General features: G+C 41.5%; 2 protein-coding genes across 3 annotated transcripts; one reads left to right on the plus strand and one right to left on the minus strand.

The window, feature by feature from the left end:
* Nucleotides 1–1,354: 1,354 nt before the first annotated feature.
* slc12a9 (solute carrier family 12 member 9) lies at nt 1,355–13,305 on the plus strand. Its single transcript, XM_006802189.3, has 14 exons — nt 1,355–1,580; nt 3,333–3,570; nt 3,684–3,818; nt 3,917–4,054; nt 4,171–4,473; nt 4,573–4,680; nt 6,806–6,917; nt 6,991–7,148; nt 7,225–7,307; nt 7,387–7,511; nt 8,601–8,793; nt 8,893–9,067; nt 11,061–11,207; nt 11,303–13,305. The coding sequence occupies exons 2-14, from the start codon at nt 3,366–3,368 to the stop codon at nt 12,127–12,129; spliced, it is 2,709 nt and encodes a 902-aa protein (XP_006802252.2). The 5' UTR covers nt 1,355–1,580; nt 3,333–3,365; the 3' UTR covers nt 12,130–13,305.
* Nucleotides 12,802–19,444, minus strand: hsd20b2 (hydroxysteroid (20-beta) dehydrogenase 2). 2 transcript variants are annotated; one of them, XM_006802190.2, is made up of 11 exons: nt 19,174–19,444; nt 17,702–17,748; nt 17,186–17,261; nt 16,892–17,002; nt 16,733–16,800; nt 16,583–16,627; nt 16,448–16,482; nt 16,275–16,356; nt 16,073–16,138; nt 15,629–15,778; nt 12,802–15,544 (listed from the first exon to the last, which is right to left on the minus strand). In XM_006802190.2, the coding sequence occupies exons 1-11, from the start codon at nt 19,442–19,444 to the stop codon at nt 15,428–15,430; spliced, it is 1,068 nt and encodes a 355-aa protein (XP_006802253.2). In that variant the 3' UTR covers nt 12,802–15,427. The 2 variants fall into 2 exon arrangements, with proteins under 2 accessions (XP_006802253.2, XP_087703341.1); XM_087847215.1 differs by having other exon boundaries at nt 12,802–15,778.
* Nucleotides 19,445–22,905: the final 3,461 nt, after the last annotated feature.

The raw sequence follows: 22,905 nt of genomic DNA on the forward strand, positions 1-22,905 counted from the left end.
GCTGGCTGAAATGCAGATTAGGATTCATCACTCCATGAAAACTGTTGCCACTGATTTTTCAGTCCAGCTCTTGAATAATTTGGCATACCTGAGCTTTTCTCTGTTTTCCTTCCTTAAGAACGGCTTCTTGACAGCCACTGTCACTCACCCTTCTGATGATCTTTTAGATACTTTTCACCTGGTGAGGCTGTCTTAGGTCTGTCTTTTGTCTTCTACCTGTTCAGTTTTCTCAGATTTTAGTGAGAACACATTGTACCCCATGCCAAGATATACAAAGCCTTTGACTAATAGTTTTTTGAGAATCACATTGGTTGGTGCAAATACTATTTTATGCCTATCAAACTCCATTATCTTTGGCATAAAAAAATAGATTCAGCTGAAGAAGCTTGAATAAACTGTGTGCTTTTGCACAAGGCTGATAGTAACAAAGTCCCAAAAGATATTCAAAATAGGTTCTTTGCTAAGTGTTCTGTTTTGAGTAAACACAACACTGGCTCATCCCTTGAGCTTGAATGATTCAAAGGTCAATGTTAAGTGGCTTAATAAACAACTGAAAATAAGGGGAAAAGCAGCCAGTGTCCAAAAAGAAAATAATCTTTAAAAGGCCTTCAAAAAACCTGGAGAACCAATCAATACCTTTAAAAAATAAATAAATAAATTACAAGACAGACTCCTTGGAAGCAAAAACGAAAGAAATGAGGGACCGTTTGAGACTTTTGCACAGCACTGCATGCACTAGAGCCTTCTGCAAACATCTGATCAGCTGTTGATACTGCAGTAGTGCTTCCGAGGGCACATGCTGCATGACATTTCAGTCTGCAGGCTATGCACCCACCGACATTATGCAACTCCCGTACAAACGTTCTCGATTACATCGAGAAGTGGTTTGATTTCCTGGAGTTGAATGGATGGAGATGAATAGATTGATTTTCTTTGGGTTTTATTTTTGTTTTTAATCAAGAAAAACGCCATTATTTGACAGGTTTAGTCGGTGCCCATGTCTGACCAGTAAGTCCTCTTTGATATTTGGTGACTCCTGGAGGGAGGAAATGGCATTGCACTCCAGGATACAGATCGACCTATACTGTGTGCTAAATGAGCCGGTGCTCATACAGTACTCAGTACAGGCTGCTCAGAACAGACTGCGATCCATAGTCATCACCTGCACTGTTCTACACTTATTTAAAGTGACTTATAAAGCCCTGGCGAGGCCACCAGTTGGGGGCGTGGTTTTCTCTGACAAGCAGTACCTTTCATCATATTTGTAATGTTTTGCCCTCCCCTGTAGGCAGTCACATGAGCAGTGTCAGCTCTCCCGTGACACTTTTTAACAAATAACAGGGGGAACGAGGCGTGCCGCGGTTGTTGTATTATTATTGGGCAGCACATCTTTCGCAGCATCCAACTCTAGGGGAAGCTAATCTCGGTCAGCCAGCCCATTGCTTCCACATTTGTGAGTCTACTGCGCATCTGACCCGAGAGACTTCTCCACACCACTGACACAGGCTCAACCAAACACCCAGCTTCCAAACCAACAAAAGGAGTTCACAAGCAGGAAGTGGTTGAAAGTGTGCCGAGAGGTAAGGTTGACTCTGCTCGGTGTTTTAGCTGGGGTGCGGGAAAGGCACATCACATCACGGGGCGCGTCGCGTGGCAAACATGTTTGATTTTGCCGATTGAATGACAGTTCAGGAGCATTTAGATCAGCTGTGTTGTTTACATTATGACGGGATCAGCCGGCCCGAACTTCCTGACCGTCGGGCTTGGGGAGAAATTTACCCAAAATGCACCAGCACACGCATAGTTAAGCTTTTGCCCCGATTTACCCTTCTCTGGAGATGTAAAGTTTTTATGCTCCAGTTGCTCCACCCTCATCCAACGTACACGTGACGTAAGCGGTGATTTATTTTACCTACCTACATGTTTATAAAAATAGGGTCCGGGGACCCAGGGGGGCCTATAATTCCCGATAGACTGAATCGTGGTTTTCGTCATCATCATCATTTATCATCGTAAACATCAGCACAGTGCGTCACTAACAGCATCTTGCAGAGCATGAGCCATAATGCCCGTTTCAGCATCAACTAGAATACAGGAACTCACAAACTGATGCATGTGGCTATCTCTGAATGCTTAACTTCCCTTTTATAACCACCAAGAAGTCGTTTGTCATGATGGGGGTAAGCCTATGTAATTTACGAAAGACTTGCAACTAACACAAAACAAATAGCAGCTGAGAAGCTCTGTGAATTCAAGTGCCTTTCTGACGCTTTCTTTAGTTTATGTCTCAAATGAGACAAAGAAAAACATCAGATGACCTCATGTGAGCAGGTGACACCAATAAGTGTTTGCCCTTTTTTGTTGTTATCCTTGAGAAATAGATCTAAATTAACTGTCTAATAACTAATCCAATATTTAACAGATAGTATCATTGACATAAATCAGTTGCTAGCTGGAACCCTCTATAATAATTTGGAGAAAATGTACCTGGCATATTCAGTCAAGCTCTGTTGTGAATGACTTAGGTGGCAGTCTGGGTTTCCTATCATGTGATTTCTGTAGCTGAGCTAATAGCTTTCAGAAAGCTGCTCTGCTGGTTCAGTGATGAAAAATGTCTCCTTGAGGAACAATTACAAAGCGAATGCTGACAGGAACAAAACATGCAAGGCCACCTGGTTGCTGCTCAGCTGAGGTGGCTGCTGTTTTTTCTCTCTCTCCTGCATGTCAAAACAGACAAGCAGCTGTGAATCAGGTGACTACAAATACCGACCTGAAGTGTGAGCAGGAACTTCATAATGAAGTCTGCTATAAACTTGGCCTGCAGATTCTTTCTGCAGCGTGTGAGCGTTTGATCGTGATGATAAAGAAAAAACTAAAGTACTTACTTTTAAACCAGCTAATTCTCAGCTGGTGAAGAGTAACTACTTGATCAGGGCCTGTAAGTGTTTATAAGACGTTCTAGGGCATTTGCTGTTGTTTCACATGATGATCACTTGTTTTTAGGAGGCACTGAAAGGGGCGAGGAGGCAAATTCTCAGCGTGATTTCAAAACTGTGTGAAAATGGAGTTCCTGTTGACCGTGCCACGCCCTTTAGCCTGCAGGCTTTCATATGTCCAAGTCAACAAAAGGAGAATGGGAGATAAGTGAGAGATAAATTGGGATTAACAAATGACAGCAATCTGTGTTGTGCACAAAGCAGACAGACAAGGTAGAAGTGACTCAGGCCATCAACTCCAAGTTCAGCTGCTGCCTACCTGAAGCAGATTAAACTCTGTAGAACTGCTTCAAAATGGTTTTAAAACGGTCTCTGTTGGTTTCTTTTTTTCCACAGGAGCAGACTAAGCAGAACCTCTTCTCTGCAGCCATGTCAAACGAACGCACGCCCCTGATCACCTCAGGGGTGTGCGGTCTGAATGTGACTGCAGCGGTATGTGGCACGGATACGGACCCCACCCAAGAATCCAGCCCCGGGACGCCAAATCAGAATCCTCGAAAATTGAACACGTTTTTCGGTGTTATGGTGCCAACCGTCCTCTCAATGTTCAGCATTGTGCTATTTCTGAGAACAGGTGAGAGGCGCATGTTTGAACAGATTAAAAAAAAAAGCCACACTTGGCATGTTTTTAATGGCTCACGTCATTGTGCTGTGGTGACTCACATGGTGTGATCTCCTTGTTTGCAGGGTTTGTGGTTGGTCATGCGGGCCTGTTGCAGGCTCTTTTGATGGTGGTTGTAGCCTACACCATCATATCTCTTACGATACTGTCCATCTGTGCTATTTCCACCAATGGTGCGATACAGGGCGGTGGAGCGTATTGTATCCTTACAGACCAAACTGTTTCAAACTTCTTTTATTTAATGCATTCTTTGCCACAGTTTCAGGTGAACCATAAGCCTTAACAAAAACACGATCAGACATGATAAGCCGGTCTCTGGGACCCGAGTTTGGAGGAAGTATTGGTTTAATGTTCTTTCTAGCAAAAATCTTTGCATGTGGAGGCTATGTTCTAGGTCTCGTAGAAGCCATACTTGATGTATTTGGTGCAGATCCCGGTAAGGTTCTACTCGTATTTTGTTTCACTATATATATATTTTTTCCATTAAATGATCTACTTCATTTACTTCATCCCATCCTGCATAAGTTTTCTGCCTGATTTTTTTCTTTTTAGACTCCTCTGTGTCCACGGGCGTGCGGGTGCTTCCCCAGGGTTACTGGTACACAGTGTTGTATTCTTCAGTAATCCTTCTGCTGTGTCTGCTTGTGTGTCTGGTGGGCGCCCACATCTACTCCCGCACCGCCTTCGTCATCCTGCTGGTGGTCACTGTATCGCTGCTGTCCGTCTTCATCAGTTCTGTAGCAGTCAAACCTCAAGAATTCAACATTACCCACCACGGACATGGCAACCAGACCCTCCATTACAACGCCAGCTACACGGGTTTCAGCGCCACCACACTGAAGAACAACCTGGGCCGTAAGTATAGATGGGCCACAAGTGTTAATGCTTGTAAGGACAGGGAAGCATCTATTTAAGGTCTTGCTGAGGTTCCTCTTTTTTCCCCTTTCTCTCTAGCTGGTTACTCGTTGGACTACAGCACCAACTCTGTCATGTCTTTTGCCACCGTGTTTGCTGTCATGTTCACCAGCTGCACAGGAATCATGGCTGGAGCCAACATGTCAGGTGAAAATTTGTTGCGTGTGACAGTGCTACTAGCGATATTTTTAAATACTTTCCTTTTTCTTGAACATTTACGTCTTTTTGATTATTTGAACGACATTTCAGAGGCAGATATTGCAGTTTCTACCAAAATCTAGTGGTAGATTTAAAAGCAGGACTTTCACTTCCTGTTATCGTTTCTTATATTATCTTGTGTTACCGCAATACCCAAAAGATCTCTGTGACTGTTTTCTCAAGGTCTCCTTGTGGTGCATTATGCACTGCGCAGAGGTCTTGAGTCATCCCTCATTTCTTTATATTTTGTGAGGAAAAATTTTAAATGCATGGAGTAATTTATTGAAAAGTGCAAAGATACATGAAAATATGAGAGGAAAAGACAAAAACAGAGTCTAACAAGCTTGAAAGTCAATATTTGGTGTGTTCAGCTTTATTCTTTAATGCACCCTGTCATGTCTTTAAGTAGTCTTCACTAATAGTTCTCCAGGCTTCTTGAAACACATTCAAAGCTCTTCTTTGGATGCTGGGCTGCTTTTTGTTCCATTTTCTGTCAAGATGCTTCGATTGATCATGACTGATCGTGCTCCACTGTGTGGTTTTTCTGTCCAGGTAGTTTTTTTTCTGCATTGGTAGTGTGTTTGCAAACTGATGACATTCATAATTTCATCAATTTTAGCAAGGTCTCTGACACCACTGACTAAAAAGGAGTGCAGAACCTTGACAGAGCCTCCACTGTGTTTCACAGATGGCTGTAAATATCCCTGACCTCCTCTGTACATATTTCCTTTTCTCTTAAGAATTCCTTGATAGCCATCCTTTCACAGAGATTGTTTCTGATGAAGCTTCAGTGAACAGTTTATGGATCAACTGGTGGACAAGATTTATTTCTCAGTTCTCTGTCAGGCCTTAGCTCGACCTTTTCCCGTCTCTTAAGGGCATGACTTTCAGATAATATTGTGGATATTTTTTAAGCCCTGGAAACAAGTGGACAAGTAGACGTTTGTTCTCCACTTGTCCAGGTTCCAAATAGTTTTTAAGGACACGCTGCACACTAAGCTGACATGTGTCAAGTTTTCAGCTGATAGCTCTTTGGGAATCATGTAAATATTTAAAAAATACTTTTTTGTATCTATCAAACTTTGTTATCTTTTCTTAAGAAATGGCAACAAATGATGTCTGTGAAGGTCCTCAGTCATCCAGGTCATTGTAGTCAAAGGAGCTTGGAAAGAAAAGCATTTAGACTTCTTTAAGTTGCTTGAAGACGTTTCACCTCTCATCCGAGAAGCTTCTTCAGTTCTAAGGGTCAAATGGTGGAGAGTAACAGCTTTAAACCCAGTGGGAGTTTCCCCCCAAAGAGGGACAAAGGACCCCCTGATGATCCTCTACCTAATCACATGAGCCGAGGTGTGAAAACGGGTGTGGGTCACAATCAGCCAGGGTTTCGGGTGAGCTCATTGTAAAACCTGGCCCCGCCCTATCATGTGATTTCCTGAGGTCAGATGGCCCAGGATGTGAGTGGGCGCTAAGGCGTCTGGGAAGGGTTCTCAAAACTGGATTATAGATGGCAGACAGTTGGTGTGGTAAACCACTGGGACTCTCCACCATTTGACCCTTAGAACTGAAGACGCTTCTCGGATGAGAGGTGAAACGTCTTCAAGCAACTTAAAGAAGTCCAGACGCTTTTCTTTCCAAGCTCCTTAGACGGCAACAAATGATGTGTTTTTGCAACACGCTGCTGGTAACAAAGTGCCTAAAGGTACAATTTAAAATTGGTTCTTTGCTAAGTTGTCTGTTTTGTGTAAACGCAACATTGGTTCATCCCTTGAGTTAGGTGTCTTTTAGGTGTCAGTGTGAAGTGGCTTATGAAAGACATTCTTCTGGAGATGGTCAGGTGCAATTACTGGAGTGTAAATGAGTGAAGAAGCGGCCTATTCAAAACTTCAAAAGTTCGTTCGAAAGCCTGGAGAACTATTCCTTAAGACATAATAGTCTGGCTCCTTATCAGAGAAGTATAAAGAATCGGTGGTGGCTCAAGACCTTTGCACAATACTGTATGAACATGCAAAAATTGGTCTCACGTACATAAACATGCACTTCATGACAGCAGCTCTTACTCCACTCATCTCTGCAGGGGAGCTGAAGAATCCGAGTGTTGCAATCCCTAAAGGCACCATCATAGCTGTCAGTTATACTTTCATCGTCTACGTCCTGCTCTTTCTCATGATCAGCGCTACCTGCGACAGGTCGGAAATGGCTTGTCAAATATAAATGACATACAAATAAGTTTGAGTTATGATAACAAACATATTTCTTTAGGACCCTGTTGACTCAAGATTATGGCTTCTTGCAACGGATCAACTTATGGCCACCATTTGTCACTATTGGGATATACTGCGCCTCACTGTCAGCAGCGATGTGTGCCATGATCGGAGCGTCCCGTATCCTGCATGCTCTTGCTCTGGATCACCTCTTTGGTAAGGCTCATCCTTAAAAAATTTTTTTATACTTCTTATGGAATTTTATATGAAATTTTAATGGTTTTCCTCAAAGGCTTGCCATTAGCCCCAGCTGCCATCACATCACCTTCAGGAAATCCTTGGGTGGCGGTGCTGTTCACCTGGGGCCTGACACAGGTGAGTTCCTGCAGCCCGCAGGTCCCTGTTTTTGAAATTGGAACTGGTTGACTAACCTGTAGTTTGTGGCTTGTTGCAGTGCGTTGTGTTTGCAGGGGAGCTCAATGCGATAGCAGGTTTGGTGACTGTTTTCTACTTACTTGCCTACGCTGCAGTTGACTTGGCCTGTTTGGCGCTTGAGTGGGCATCAGCTCCAAATTTCAGGTAATGAGCAGAGACTGTATATTAAAGATGGCTGTAGCCTCTGGGTTAAAAAAAAAATGGAGCCAATGGACGAATGCTTTAAACTAGGATTTTTTTAAAGGTTAACTCGTATGGACCCAAAACCTTACCTCTTGCATGATTAATCGCCTCGTTAAACACTTTTAAACACTTAAACTTTTGACTTTATATGCAAGTTAGCATAGTGTTTATGTTATAAAATGTAGCCCTGTTTAGTGTAAAACAGCTGATAAAGCACTATATGTGTAAAAAGTTGCTACCACACTATCATGCTGTGCCCAGTGCTTTTTGATTCAGAGCACCTTGCACCTTGCTTGTGATGTCTAGTTTCAAAATATGCACGTTAATGACTAAAATGCTTAACTCATGCTTAAGGTTTTAAATTCTGCAAAATGTCTTAAGTAGAGTCGTAATAAATACTGATCAATCAGTAGAGAAAGAACAATAAAAACTTGTGTGGTGTCTGCTGACCTCTGTCAGTGGCAACTCATTCTTGACATTGTGGAACCTACAATGTCGTCACATTAACAGACAACAGCAAGCTTCATCATATTAGCATGAATTCAGCAGGAGGATAAGTTGCAGTGAAGCTGCAGCAATAATGTGTCACCGCATTAGCTGATTTTGGTTCTAATCTGAATGGTTTCCAGCAAAAGTGAAAAACATTTTAGGGTCTCAAATGTGAGAATTTGTTGCTTTTCTGTATTATCGTGAGGTTATTGTTTAATTGTTTGGAGTCTGTGTTGACAAGAAAGATGTGATGGTAATTTTTCAAAAACGTCTGACATTTTCATAGAACAAATGGCTAATTATTTGATTGTGACCGCAAAGCAGTTGAAAGCACTTAGTAACAGGACTGTAAATATAACAGCCCGAGAGCATTTTAGTCCTTCTGTGCCTACATTTAACATTGTGCTGTGGTACCATGAAAGTGTAATCAATTAATCAATTCTGGAAGGACATAAGAAAACACTTGTTCTGTGACACTACAAAAGCTAAACATATATTGCCATAAAAGTGATATCCATCCGCTCCTGCTGTTCATGTCTTGTCTGTGTGTGTGTTTAACAGACCAACCTTCCAGCTCTTTTCCTGGCACACCTGCCTGCTGGGGATTGTGAGCTGTTTGGCCATGATGTTCGTCATCAATCCCGTGTACTCCTCGGGCAGCATCGTGCTCCTCCTACTGCTGCTGCTTTTCCTCCACTACAGATCGCCCACTAGCAGCTGGGGCTACATCAGCCAGGCTCTCATTTTCCACCAGGTTATCTGGACATAGTCACTCGCACTCATACACACAAAGTCCAGCATGCACTACAGTTTCTCAATAGTCTCGCTTCTCTTTGTGTGCTCTGGTTTTTAGGTGCGCAAGTATCTGCTGATGCTGGATGTGAGGAAAGACCACGTGAAGTTCTGGAGGCCGCAGGTGTTGTTGATGGTGGCCAACCCCCGCTCTTCCAGCCAGCTCATCCTGTTTGTAAATCAGTTGAAGAAGGGAGGACTGTATGTGCTGGGTCATGTGCAGCTGGGAGATCTGGGTAATGCTCATTAGGTGGCGTGTTATGGCCGTCTGCAGCTAACAGTATTAAATTACTCTTATCTTTGTGGTTTTGCTTATGACTTAACTGAAGTTGCTGCTGCTGTTGTTTGAAGGCCTCAGATACTCACATTCAGTATCAGTTTTGCACTGTTTGGGGTCTGTGACTAATTCGTACCAAAGCATTTTGTTACCTGTAGTGCTGAAACATTGTGTATTTATAGTTAAAACCTACCTTTAGGGCTGCCACAAACGATTTTTTTGATAGTCGACTAGTCACCGATTATTTTTGTGATTAGTTGACTAATCAGATCATCATCCATTGGACGTACAGCGTACAGCTTATTGCACCAGCATGCATCTGCTCTTATATAACTATCATTAGCTTACAGCTTTAAGTGTTTAAGGTATGTGCTAACTAAAAATAAAGACAAGATGATACTTTAAATTTTAATAAAATTTGCAGATTGTTTTGGTGAAGTTTAATAAACTCCTTGCTATCTAAAATATAACAGGACACCGGAGTATATTCTCGAGCATCTCACACTTCTGATAATCAGTTGTCTGCTTGACTTTATTCAGCTGTGTAAAAACTATAACTTTAATCTCAGCCAAACCGATTTACTCAGGAACAAATAAAATACTAAAAAAAAGCCAAACAATAACATTTTTAAGTTATCTAAGTGATTTATATATATTTAACCTGAGTAGCGAAAGACGGCGGTGGGTTTGAAAACGATTTGCCGGGAGTCCGGTGTTCTCACGGTTTCTAGTGAGCCTTGCCCCCGGCTAGCTATCGAGCTGGTGGGTAACAGACGTCTCCGAAAACGTCGGAGCGCTTTTGAAAATATGTGGCGTCTTGATAAACTGAGCAGATATTTGAGGTTTACACAGCTACATTCTCGCCTGAAAATATGCTAAACGTTTATTTTGTGACCCAGAAAGAATAATAAGAGTAATATTAAAACTAACTAGCTGCTGCCATTGTTGGAAACTGAGCTGGGCTGCGCTATGAATTCTGGGACACAGCTCCTTCTTCTTCTTCGGGGTTTAACGGCAGCTGGCATCCTTGTACATGCAGTGCTGCCATCTTCTGTTTCAGTCCGTTATTACACTCTTAAATCCTACTACTTGTTCCTGCGTCTTTTGTGATCTTACAAAGCTTCAAACGACGCGTCGACTATTAAATCAGTCGTCGACGATTTTGATAGTCGACGTAATCGTGACTAGTCGACTAATCCTACCTAATCCTCCGACCAGCCCTACTTTTGATGTCCTGTGCCTGGAAAGCCTGACGCTATGAATCAACTTGCAGTCATATGAGCTCTGACAGGCCTACCTGATCACACATACCATCATGAAAAGTTTCCTCGTGGGGTCTTAATGTGCAGGAGCTTTTGCACTTGACTTTTTTCCTGTGGCACAGTAGCTTCAAACTGAGGGTTCAGATAGATAATTAGCTCCTTATTGATTTGGCCTTGCGGAACTACATTTCTTTTTATTCAATCCTTAATCCATACTGCCGCAATCCACTATCCTGCTGGGGCCTTTCTGCGTGGAGTCTGCATGTTCTCATGTTTGTGTGGGTTAGGTTAACTAAAATGATTATTCTAAATTGCCCATAGGTGCAAATGTGAGTGTGAATGGTTGTCTGTCTCTATGTGCTAGCCCTGCAATAGCCTGGGGACCTGACCAGGGTTTGACTCATCCTGTGGCATCTTGGAGAGGCTCCAGCTGAGTTGCTCCAGATGTTTATTTGAGTGTGGATGTGTGTGAATATCAGATAGAAAGCACTTAGACATAGAAAAACATGCTTTTATGAATGGGTGAATGAAAGATGTTGCATAAAGCACTTTAAGTGCTTGAGCAGGACAGTGCTGTATAAGAACCAGTCCATTTACCACTCACCATTTCCTTGATGAAATTACATCTATTAAATGAAGCTCTCAGCTTAGTTTTGGTGAATGTATTTTTCTGTCTACTCTGTGTTTTAGACACCTTGCCTTCAGATCCAGTCCAGCAGCAGTACAACTTTTGGATGAGCCTAGTTGATAAACTTGGGGTGAAGGCCTTTGTTGACCTGACACTCTCTCCTACTGTCAGACAGGGAACTCAGCATCTGCTTCGCATCACAGGCCTAGGTAAGCTCATTTTTGTCTCCTCGCTTTTCTGGTGATTACATTCAGTCCAGAGTGTGACGTTACTTTTTGTGCTGAATCCTACATTCCTCTAAAAGGTGGCATGAAGCCCAACATGCTGATTTTGGGGTTCTATGACAGCTGCACTCCTGAGGACTTCCTCCTGCAGGACTCTGCCTTCTGCGACACAGCAGTGGAACGAGGCGGCGAGGATGAATTTAATTTTGGAGTTGACCTGCCTTCACTGCAGGCTCATTTCCCCCCCGTCCGAGATGCAGAGAGCCCGCGGTGGCTCGCACCAGAGGAATACGTTGGGATAATTTCTGACGCCATTAAAATGAACAAGAGCGTGTGCCTGGGTCGGTATTTCTTCCAGTTAGAGGGAGAAGATAAAGACAGCAAGGTCGACGGCTCGGAGCGGATCATAGACGTGTGGCCGCTCAACCTGCTCCAGCCGGGCAGCCGTGATTACGAGGACGTGTGCAGCCTCTTTCTGCTGCAGATGGCCTGCGTACTCAACATGTCCAACAAATGGCGGCACGCAAAAATGAGAATTTTCCTCAACGTGGGAACCGCTTCCAGCGACCAGGGATGGATGGTCAACGAAGAGACCTTTCGAGAGCTGCTGAGGAAGCTGAGGATCAGGGCGTTGATAAAGATCGTGCCGTGGGACTCTGTGGTGCAGTACCACACTCCCACCGCAGAGCCAGCACAAGCTCCGTCCAAGAGCTTCTTGTCAGCAGTGAACCACATGTTGATGGAGCACAGCTCGCAAGCTACTGTTCGCTTCCTGTATTTACCTCAACCTCCTTCACACCGCAGCCAGTCACAGGTGTTTCTAGCTCAGCTGGAAGCAGTGACCAATGAATTAGGTCCAACGCTTCTAATTCACGGCGTCACCCCAGTCACGTACACTGACCTCTGAGCATGTGCGGTGATGACTTTTTGTTATCTCAGTACGATTTGTCATTGAAATAGTGTCTTATCTCATTGTTCACTTAAACGCGGGTAGCAACGATGGTCAAGTAGCACTTGAGGTCTTTCATTTAAATATGATATTTCCTTATTTTTATATACTTGAACTATTGAACTGGCTTCAACTGAACCAGGAATCGGGAGAATACTTTGCTTTTGTTGATACAACCTTCTTCTTGCATTATCTTCAGGCCTGTCTAAACAAAAACGGGCCAAAGGCTCTTCGTAACAAACGCGCGTGTTGTTTTAAGCTGCGCGGGTTGCCCAGGGCATTACATATAGAATATATCTGCCTATCATTTCAGTGATGAAATGCTGAGCTTTGGATTAACAAAAACAAGTGCAGAATAAATTCCTCTAGTTCAGTTTCTAAATGGCATTGTGTTCTTTTCGTTTGTACTTTTTTTTGCTGCCTACTTTCGTTCCTTCGCTCTCATGTTTCTGCTGGTTGCTGGACCAAGAGATCCAAAGGCGTCTTTTGTTTGGGACCCTGTTTCATTCAGATTTGTATTTATTTGTTTTTGGTTTTTTTTCTTCATGTCCTCATGCCAATTTATGAATTTTTTTCCCAGTGATATAAAGGGAATTGTTATAGACTTGACATTAGAATGATACATTTGTTGCTATTATTTGTGTTTATTTAAAAAAAGAAAAAAGTTGATTGGACTTGGTGCTAGCAGAGCAGACTCTAAAAGTTCAGAAAGGGTTATTCGGTTACATTGGAGGTGATAAATAATGATAACAATAACGCTGAACAAATATATTTCATATAATCATATTTCAGTCTTTCGTGGTGAGGATGATATTTCAGACCAGTAAAGACAAACAAGTTTTCATCACATTTTTACAAAATATTTAAGTAACCATATTTACAACATGAGATGTCACAACACACTGAGTTTGTTGTCACTGCTGAAAAAGCATCAGCGTGTTCTTGTTTGTGCTTGATGAGAACACTTTTGGACTCTTGTGCACTAATATTACTGAAATTACTGCCACGGACACTGTCTGTTGTCATCTCTGGAGCTGTTACGTAAATTAATATTTTTGTTGTAACCACTTATGTGTTCAAACCACAGAATGTAATAAAAACAGATCAAATCTACATATCTGCCAGTTGTATTACGATTTTATTGTTGCCTTCAGTGCAATTCTCACATCAGAAAAGTCATTCTCACTACTCTTACTGCAGAATAATTCACTCCACCCACGTTAACTTTTCTCATTGTTTTTATACAGTGCTGTAGTTCTTCCACATACTTCACAGCTAAAGATAGAAGTTGTTGTGTTGATGCACTTTTCATCTTAATCTCATTAAAACACAGTTTGCACTCTTGATTGCTCACTTTGCTGATTACTGCATTAGTGTTTTTACTGTAATCCAGGGGTAGGCAACCTTTCTGATGACGAGTGCCATTTAAAATTTCCTCAGAAGTCAGTGTGCCATATGATTGCATTAGCAATAAATTTAATAATGCTCTATATTAACGGTTACACACTATATAGAACCACTTTATAGAATTATATTTGTTCGCAGATGTTGGCAGCTATCAGCGAATAGTTATCAGAAACAAAAAAGACACTTTTTATCCATAACAGCAAATGAACTGTACAACAGAAAATGCAAATGCTATTTATGGTCTCCTCACAACAATGATAATGTTGTGAGGAGATGCCCTACCTGGCCCCTTGGCAAACCTTTGCTAGACCCGCCCCTGCACAGTTACCAGCTGTCAGCTACATAAAAAAAAGGATCCTGGTGTTATTTGTCTCTCAGAAACAGTTCATAACTTCCCTTCAACTCATTCATGTCACCTAAAAGGTAAACCTGTTTCTCCATCACCTGCTCAGCTCTGATGATTCAGTAAGGACATCTCCTGGTTTCATCTTCATGTTTCCCTCTCACCAGATATACAAACCGATATCATGACCAGCAGCTTTAACAGCTGTGGCTCCAGCAAACATCAGCTACTAGAAAGTAATATTAAATACATTCTAACAACAGCTGATCAAGCTTAAACGTGCTGCTGTTGTTTAGCACGACATTCGGCGGTTTCCTCTTTCTGGCGCAAAATGGGCGATAAACAAACGAGAAAAAAGCCGATCAGCTGGTTTCATGATTGAAGTAGCAACAGGCAAGAGAGGGGGAGAGAATGAGAGAAGAAGAGGCAGCTGTGCAGTGTAACGACAGAATAACTCCAGCTTTGTGTCTTTTTTCATTCTAGCTGAAGTCCGGGACAAACTGTTCCTTTTCACCTCAACACCAAACGAGTAATATTTTCTCTCAATACTGGACGATTAAGTCTTTTTACAGGACGGTTGGCAATTCTACTAACTAACCTTATGAATAAAATAAAGTTCCCTATCAGTAACATCAAAGGACCCACCCAGCTGTATAGAAACTCCGTCATGCTAGCTAGTACGCAGTACGAGTTATTGTAACTGACTGTAAAAGGTTTAGCACAACGAAAATAAACTCCACCTAAACTTGGTTTATATCTGACCCAGATAGACTGCAGGTCATAACTTCTTACCTGAAGTTCAGTTCATCTGACACTCGGCGGCCGCCTGTGTCTCTCCTCCTGCCTCCCCTTTCTCTCATCCACCTGCTGGCCTCCACCACTTGCTAATGTTACTGAATCTGAGGAAGCACCACCACAGCCACCACCAAACAACTGAGTTATTTTTACACACCGACCAGCATCTGGCCAATCCACCACCTTTCATTGTTTATACCGTTACAAAGAAAAAAAAAGTCACCGGGCCACCGAGCAAATGCCCAGTATGCCCGACGGCCAGTCCAGCTATGGGCGTGCCATCAGTTAACGTGTGCCACAGTGCCAACTGTGGCACAATATTTGAGTGCCACAGTGCCAACTGTGGCACGCGTGCCTAGGGTTGCCGACCCCTGCTGTAATCAGTTTACTACTTTTTCATATTTGTATGAAAGAGCAATCAAACTCTCTCAGGGGTAGCAATGAAATAACCATTTGATTCAAAGCAAACCAAGCCACATACAAAGTCACACAGATCACCTTTCATCCCTATTCTGAACGTCATCAGGTTGTCTTGACCGTGTCTACATGCCTAAGGTAAAACGGTGAAACCAGTTTGGTGTCTAAGTGTTAAAACAGTCGTGAATGGGTTTTATTCATCACAGAGTTGAAGTAATTAAGTAATATTTGAGTGATAATTTTCTCCTGCAGAAAAAAAACAACCTTAATATCAGTGCAGATGGAGTCACATGACTACTCCCCGTTTTCACCGGTCCAATCGTTTTTCTTCTTGCATGAGCTTCGTAGTTTCCTAATGAGGAATGTCGACATCCGAAGACGGTCCGGCAAGAGTATTGTGAGAAGCACATTCTGTAGGTTGTTGGAAAAGTGACATGTTAACGTATTGGAGGGGATCATTTCTAAGCGATAACAGTTTAGCACTTTATAACTGACCTGGACTGCGTGTGATAGACAGCCAGTGGTGCAGCTGGAGTGACCCACGGTGTTCAAAGCCTCACGAGCAAATGCCGTAGCGCTCTTCATGAAGCTGTTCACTTTCACATTTTTTGTCATGTTGGTGGACACCAGGAAGGGAGCCACACACTGAGGAGAGATTAAGGGAGTTTGGCTAATGTCTAAAAAGTGCATGACACCAACCCCCTCCCCCCCCCCTCCCCCCCCCCGAAAAAAAACAAAAAAACAAAACAAACAACTTAGCCTGAAAACACACAGTTTTCCATATGTGTATCAGCTGTAGTTCACTAGTAATAAACCTCAAAGTAAATTAGGTAAAATCAAAACCTAAATCTAAAATTAGCTTGGTGAGCCAGAGTTATTTGGCTTTTAACTGAAAAAAAAAATGAAATTTTGGAATTTGGCCAGAGTTGCACACTTTACCTGGACAGTAATTCCCTTTGACTTGTACTCTGCATGGAGACACTGAGAGAAGTATGTTACAAAAGTCTGGAATAAAGAAGAAGACAGACAAACCAACAAGTGAGCATCATCAAACCGTGTGCCAGTGAGGAAACATTACAGTGTAACGGGGTCAGCGTGTGTCTGAAACAATGAGTGCAAGTATGTCATACTGAAACAGCACCTTGGAGGCAGAGTAAAGCGTCAACAAAGGCTGTGGATGGACACCTGTCATAGACGAGATGTTGATGATCAGCCCCTTTCCTCTGGGTCAAAGATGGAAGGCAGACATCCATTACATCATCCCATACCTTGCTACCTAATAATCACTTTAAATTTGAATGTTTCTGTCTTTACCTTTTAACCATGTCTGGGAGAACCAGTCTGGTCATCTGAATTGAGACAACATAAACTCATTTAGATATCCATCAGTGGTTATTTATTGGAGAAAGCTGTGAAAATGACTCAGAAATACCCACAAAGACCTCTCACCTGAGGGACTGACAGTATGTTACAGTTGATCACCTGAGTGATTTTCTGGTCAGAAAAACACAGAAAATGAAAAAAGGATTTTTATCAGAAGAGATATATTAAACACTTCATTAACTTTAGATAATAACATTAAAACACGACAACGCTTACCTGTTCAGCATCTGGTGTTTCCAGGAAATAGGCAAAACAGTCAGTACTGGTCATTCCCACATTGTTAACTATGTGGCATAAGGACATGCAAAATTAACAGCTTCAGTAAGTAAGTATGTAAGAAAAAGGCAAGTTGGGAAGTAGGTGGGTATGTATTACCCAGAATTCCAATCTGCAGGCCTTGTAGTTCCTTGGCTATGGCAGGGTAGATACTGTAGCCATGTGTGAAGTCCACTGGGATGGTCTGAGTCTTTCTTCCATACACACCCTCTGATGAAAACAAACAATGTATTTTTGATTATAACCGTAGCTTGCCTCCACCAGTGTGTGAATGCGAGAGTGAATGAATAGTGGCATTGTAAAGCGCTTTGGGTGCCTTGAAAAGCGCTGTATAAATCCAATCCATTATTTTGTCTCAATAGCCGCAGAAAGTAGTATTGTCCTTGAACTCACCGATTTCTTTGGCAACAGTTTGAAGCTTGTTATCACATCTGCTTATTAAAACAATATCCAGGCCTCTTCGTGCCAGCTGGAAGAGAAAAAGAGAGAGTTTGTGGCTGTCACACAACAAGGAGACGAAGTCCATCAAATTGTTTTATAATTCTGAACTTAAAAAACACATTTCTTGGTCTTGGAGTTTACTATCAACAATTTTATTAACTGTGAAAACTCATTTATAAGCTTGCTGTAAAATTGATATTTTTTCACATTGCGTGAACAAAAATATATTTGCAAGAATGATTATCACATCAGCAGCACATCATGAGGCGATATTAATTGCTGCAGGACTACACACTACCTAAAACTCCATTGTAATAACGCAGCTACATTATAAGATACTGAAATTCACAACTTTCTGTTTTCCGTGAAAAGAAGTGACAAAAGTAACAAAAGAAAGTCTCGGCTACAAAATATCTGTGTGTGTGGGGGGGGAGAGAGAGCGATTGTTAAGAGGAGCTGATGACTCACCTCAGTGGCATAAGCTTTACCAATACCAGATGTGGCACCGGTGACAACTGCACAGAGGAGAAAGCAGAAAAATGTCAGATCAGTTTTATTTCTTTCAACACTGCTGTCAAACCTAGCAGGAGTTTTAAACATGGATTTGTTGCGGACAAAGATAACGTGTTTTGCTTTCCTTATACAAAAATACATTTTTAAATGTGGATTCAAAGCAGAAACTTCCATTATTTCTGATCAGCAGTACGGCACAACCAGCATTACTGTGAATGTAGTGATAACTAACTAGTAAGATTGCTAGTTGACAGAGGATATCAAAAAGCAGAATAATAAAAAAAAAATCAGTATCATCTGATAGGTTTACTGGAATAATAGCAGTCAAAACATGGGCAAAATTGTATCTATTAATAAAAAAGATCCAGTTACAGATTCTCATGTAGAATTAGACTATTTTGTATTTAGTGCAGATAAACATATACCTCAAATGCAACTTTATTTGCATGCCTCATCTCAACGAGTCATTCCAAAGTAACAATGTAATTTTAGAAGCATTTAGGAGGAAATGTAACCAACACAAGAGTAAAAGTTGCAAGTGGAATGTAAGAATGTGATTTCAGAGTATTCAGCCTTGATTCAAATGAATGCTGCAGCAGGCCTCTAGTTCACTGAGAGTTTGCTTCAAATACGTGGAGCATTAAAATTAAACGCTTCTTCTCCTTGTTTAGTTTGTGCTCTGGGGATAGAGTGACCTGTCCCAGATAAGCTTAGAGATTTATGTGGCGGCAAACATAGCAGCAGATAAGACATGTATTTTGACTGCAAACCAGTTAGTTCTATGTAGGGATGCAACGATACCAATTTTTTCAAACCGATACGATACCAATACTTGGATCTGAGTACTTGCCGATACTGAGTACAAAAACCGATACTTCTACCACACACACACACACACACACACACACACACACACTGCCCGTGGATTTTCTCTTGACATTTTTCATCGCTTTTCCAAAACCTGAGTTAAAGTTGGCTGTTCCGGTCCACACTGCTGACATTTTGTTTAGCCTAGCTACAGCAGCCTCCAGTTTCTCTTTTTTATCTCTAGCCACCAGTCTAACTCACCTAACCCTGTGCCTGTTTAGCGCGCCCCCCTAGTGACCAATCTAAAAAACTACAACAGAAATGACCAGCCACCCTCTGACTAATGAAATAAGTTAGTATCGGTTCATGGTATCGGTTAACTTTTACGAGTATGAGTACACACACATTTTACAGTATCGGCCCCGATACCAGTATCAGTATCGGCGCATCCCTAGTTCTATGTAAACCAAAGACACTGTGATGATCTGAGAGTTGGCATGATAAAAATGTTAAGAAAAGAGGTACCATGTCCAGGGCTTTTCAGTCCTGACCTTAAAACCTCCACAGCTGGCACTGTTACATTTGAATAGTACGCTGTAATTCCTCTTGTTTAACCTTACCTGCCCATTGTCCGTATGTTCTCAAGTCCACTTGCCATTTTGATGATAAAACAAACTCTCTAAATCCACACCAACATCTCCAAGTGATTTTCAGAAGGTAGAAAGTCACAGTCGTTCCTCCAATGATGGCCAGTAGGTCAGCAAACAACATCTTGTTGCAGAGCTCCTTTGCTTCTAGCTCAGAGTACAAAATGCCAAAGAAGTGGCTCAACTGCCAAACTTTGGGCAGTGAAAACTGTTTATCTGTAACGCCCCTCCTCCTCCTCCACATTACTCCACCCCTGATTGAATGCTGCTGTCGTGAAAGGTGACCCTGCTGGACACATATGGCACTAAACCTCCATTACAGACCACTTTTTGGAAGCACACCTAAGCTTTTGAGTCTTTACAGAGTTGCACACTATAATTTCATAATGATATTATTAAGAGTTTGTTCACTTAACATAAAAACATCAAGTTGCAGTTCGTAAGCAATCTAAACAACAAGGGAAAGCTCTTAGTTGTAACTGTCATGTCCGATGGCACAAAATGCAAAGTTTTTTGTTAAGACGTCTTTCAAACATGCTCCAGTTGTAGTGTGTCTGTTTTTTTATTTTTGTCTACAAGCCCAAGCTTACTTTCTCCAATATACAGCTCTTTCTGTAACCCAAGTCCTGTATGGTACGTATAAATGTAGGGATTTCCCTTTAACGCGCTGCAGGATGCAGCAGGTTCTAACAGCTATCACATCTGAATCTAATCGTCAAAAGCCTGGAAGTACGGCTCATCAAATGGTGTCAGTGCAGATAAAAGCAATAACGTAGTTGTGACAGCTACTGACAGCTGATAAATCTCAGCTGCAGTTACAATCTGGCACCTTTTATTGTCAGTAGAAACAGTCATATCCATTCATGCAACAACCAACGTCTGTACACTGATAAACTCAAAATGCTGTCGATAATTGTCTGAGCAACAATACATGTGATAGCCCATAAATGCTACACAAGCATATTTAGAGCTGTGATCAAGCTAAGCTGCTATCATTAAAATGATAAAAAATTGAACTAGGTCATTTGCAGTGTTCAGAATCATAATGACTCCCCGTGGCAAAATAAAGTGTGTTTTGTGTAAAAATGTGTCAATTCATATTTCTACAAGTGTGTCTTACTTTACTAACCCCTCTCTACCATAAAAAACTACTATATGCATTAGGGATGCAACGATACCAATTTTTTCAAACCAATACGATACCGATACTTGGATCTGAGTACTTGCCGATACTTTTGCCACACACACACACACACACACAAATGCAATGAATTGGAAGACAGGTTTTATTTTATTCTCTGCCGATAAAAAATAAAATATTAATAAAAATGACCACAAAAATAAATTTTCAAGTGAAAAATAAGCACTTCTGTTAAATTATTGTGGAGTGTCCACAATGTAATTTAACAAAATATCACTGAACTATTGGGCACTGTCTCGAGCTTTCAGAATAATAAATAAACACTTCTGTTTGGAATAAAATAAATACAAATTAGGTTTGAGAATAAAATAAACGGTTAAATTATTGCAGAGTGTCCATATTGTAAACAAACAAAATAACGAAAGTATTTGGCATTGACGAACAAACTCCTCATCAGTCCACTGTGCCGTTAAACCAAGGACTGACATCGCGCACACACTGCTTGTCTTTACCTCTTCAGAAAGTTTTGGCACCATTATCTCTCTGATGTATGGGCGTCTGGGAATTTCATATCGCGGCTCAAGTATGCTGAGAAGACGGTGCAATCCTATGTTTTCCATTGGCTGGTCATCCAGAGTGATAAAATGAGTCAGAGCCTCTGCTATTTTAACTGCCCGCGGATTTTCTCTTGACATTTTTCATTGCTTTTCCAAAACCTGACTTAAAGTTGGCTGTGCGGCATGTCCCCCTAGTGGCCAATCTAAAAAACTACAACAGAAATGACAAGCCACCCTCTGATTAATGAAATAAGTTGGTATCGGTTCTCGATAGTGGTTAACTTTTACGAGTATGAGTACGCACACATTTTACAGTATCGGCCCGATACCCGATACCAGTATCGGTATTGGTGCATCCCTAATATGCATTCAAGATTACTTATTTTCCCACTTTCACACTAAGTTTTAGAAGAAATAAACTACTGTGTCCCCGATCAGGTTTGTTCAGGTTCAGTTACCAACATGTGAAAAATTCAATTAAACTCCATTTGTGTGTTGTTTATATGGGGCTAAACTTTAGCCCCATATAAACAACACACACGCTACAGATGATTCAGTACTGCCATGCTCTTTTTTTTTTAGAGAGAAAAGAGGCTTTCTCCTTGCAACACAAACAAGCCCTGCTTGTTCAATGTTTTTCTAACTGTACTGTCATGAACTTTAACATTTAACATGGTATCTGAGATGTAGCTCTTGTGTTTTTGAATTTACCTGAGCATTTCACAATCTGATCTTGGGGTAAATTCTCAAAACTTCAGTTTTTATAGAGGTAAATGTGAGATACTTGTTAATAGTTCTAACAGCAATCTGGAAGTATAGTAGCAAAACTGGGGGATGGTTAAAGTTCATATGTACTATAATACCCAAAGGGTATTTCAGATTGACCAAAAGATATGCTAACAATGCTAAGGATTTCCTATGAGTCCGTTGTGGCCAGTGCTATTCTCTATGCCAGCGGTCTCCAACCTTTTTTGCGCCATGGACCGGTTTATGCCCGACAATATTTTCACGGACCGGCCTTTAAGGTGTCGCGGATAAATACAACAAAATAAAACTAGTACCGGTACCATAAACCATAAAATTTATTCATAACACACGTAAAAAGTCCCAGGAAAACCAAGTTAACGATAAAAACGATAACAAAATAACGCTGAAAACCGATAAAAATCCTGAAAACCATAAATTTCACACCTGCGCCTCAACTCTCGCGGCCCGGTACCAAACGACTCACGGACCGGTACCGGTCCGAGGCCGAGGGGTTGGGGACCGCTGCTCTATGCTGTTGCATGCTGGGGCAAAAGGTTGAGGTTTGCTGATGCCAACACACGAAATATACTGATCCGCAAGGCCAGTAATGTTGTGGGGATGGAGCTGGACTCCCTTAAGGTGGTGTCTGAGAGGCGGATGTTGTCCCAGATGAGGACAATGGTGGATAATACCTCCCACGGCATGACGTGCCGGCTAGTCATAGGAGCACGTTCAGCGAGAGACTGAGATTACCAAAAAGCACCACTGAACAACACAGGAATCATTCCTGCCCGTGGCCATCTCCCTGTACAACTCCTCCATCTAATACACTGTAAACACATCAATAGTTACACCCTTTTGCACATGCTCTACAGTAAAATAGCAAATGACAAAGTTCACCGTTTAGAGTCAAATGTCCGTCATATATATTCTCACCTCTGTAATATTCTTGTCAATCTTCTTGATATTTATAATTGAGCAATTTGTTATATTAGTCCTGTTTTTAAAATGTCAAATTCTGTAACATATTGTATTACATAATTAGTTTAGTCTGTTACTGTCTTGGAGCAACTGTAACCCACATAATTTCCTTGAGTATTAGTAAATTATTCTGATTCTGAAGTAACATAAAATAAAATCACATGTCTCACCAACAAGAACTGCAAATTAATCATAATTATACATCTGTACTGTATTTAAAAAAGCAACATGTAGTATTTTATTTCTCTGCTAAACAAATATTTTAAGGCTCTTAAAATT

Source organism: Neolamprologus brichardi, chromosome 10, assembly GCF_056152115.1.
Source record: "Neolamprologus brichardi isolate AB-2024 chromosome 10, ASM5615211v1, whole genome shotgun sequence".
NCBI classification, from domain to species: domain Eukaryota; kingdom Metazoa; phylum Chordata; class Actinopteri; order Cichliformes; family Cichlidae; genus Neolamprologus; species Neolamprologus brichardi.

Bases quoted from the DNA above. Each gene is read 5' to 3' on its own strand.
- slc12a9 (XM_006802189.3), top strand. From the start codon at position 3,366: ATGTCAAACGAACGCACGCCCCTGATCACCTCAGGGGTGTGCGGTCTG. The intron at 6,918-6,990 runs GTCGGAAATGGC...ATATTTCTTTAG, and splicing joins ATCAGCGCTACCTGCGACAG to GACCCTGTTGACTCAAGATT. The intron at 11,208-11,302 runs GTAAGCTCATTT...TTCCTCTAAAAG, and splicing joins GCTTCGCATCACAGGCCTAG to GTGGCATGAAGCCCAACATG.
- hsd20b2 (XM_087847215.1), bottom strand. From the start codon at position 19,444: ATGTGGAGGAGGAGGAGGGGCGTTACAGATAAACAGTTTTCACTGCCC. The intron at 16,801-16,891 runs GTAATACATACC...TATGCCACATAG, and splicing joins CCTGCAGATTGGAATTCTGG to TTAACAATGTGGGAATGACC. The intron at 16,628-16,732 runs GTAAGCGTTGTC...TTTTCTGACCAG, and splicing joins AAACACCAGATGCTGAACAG to AAAATCACTCAGGTGATCAA.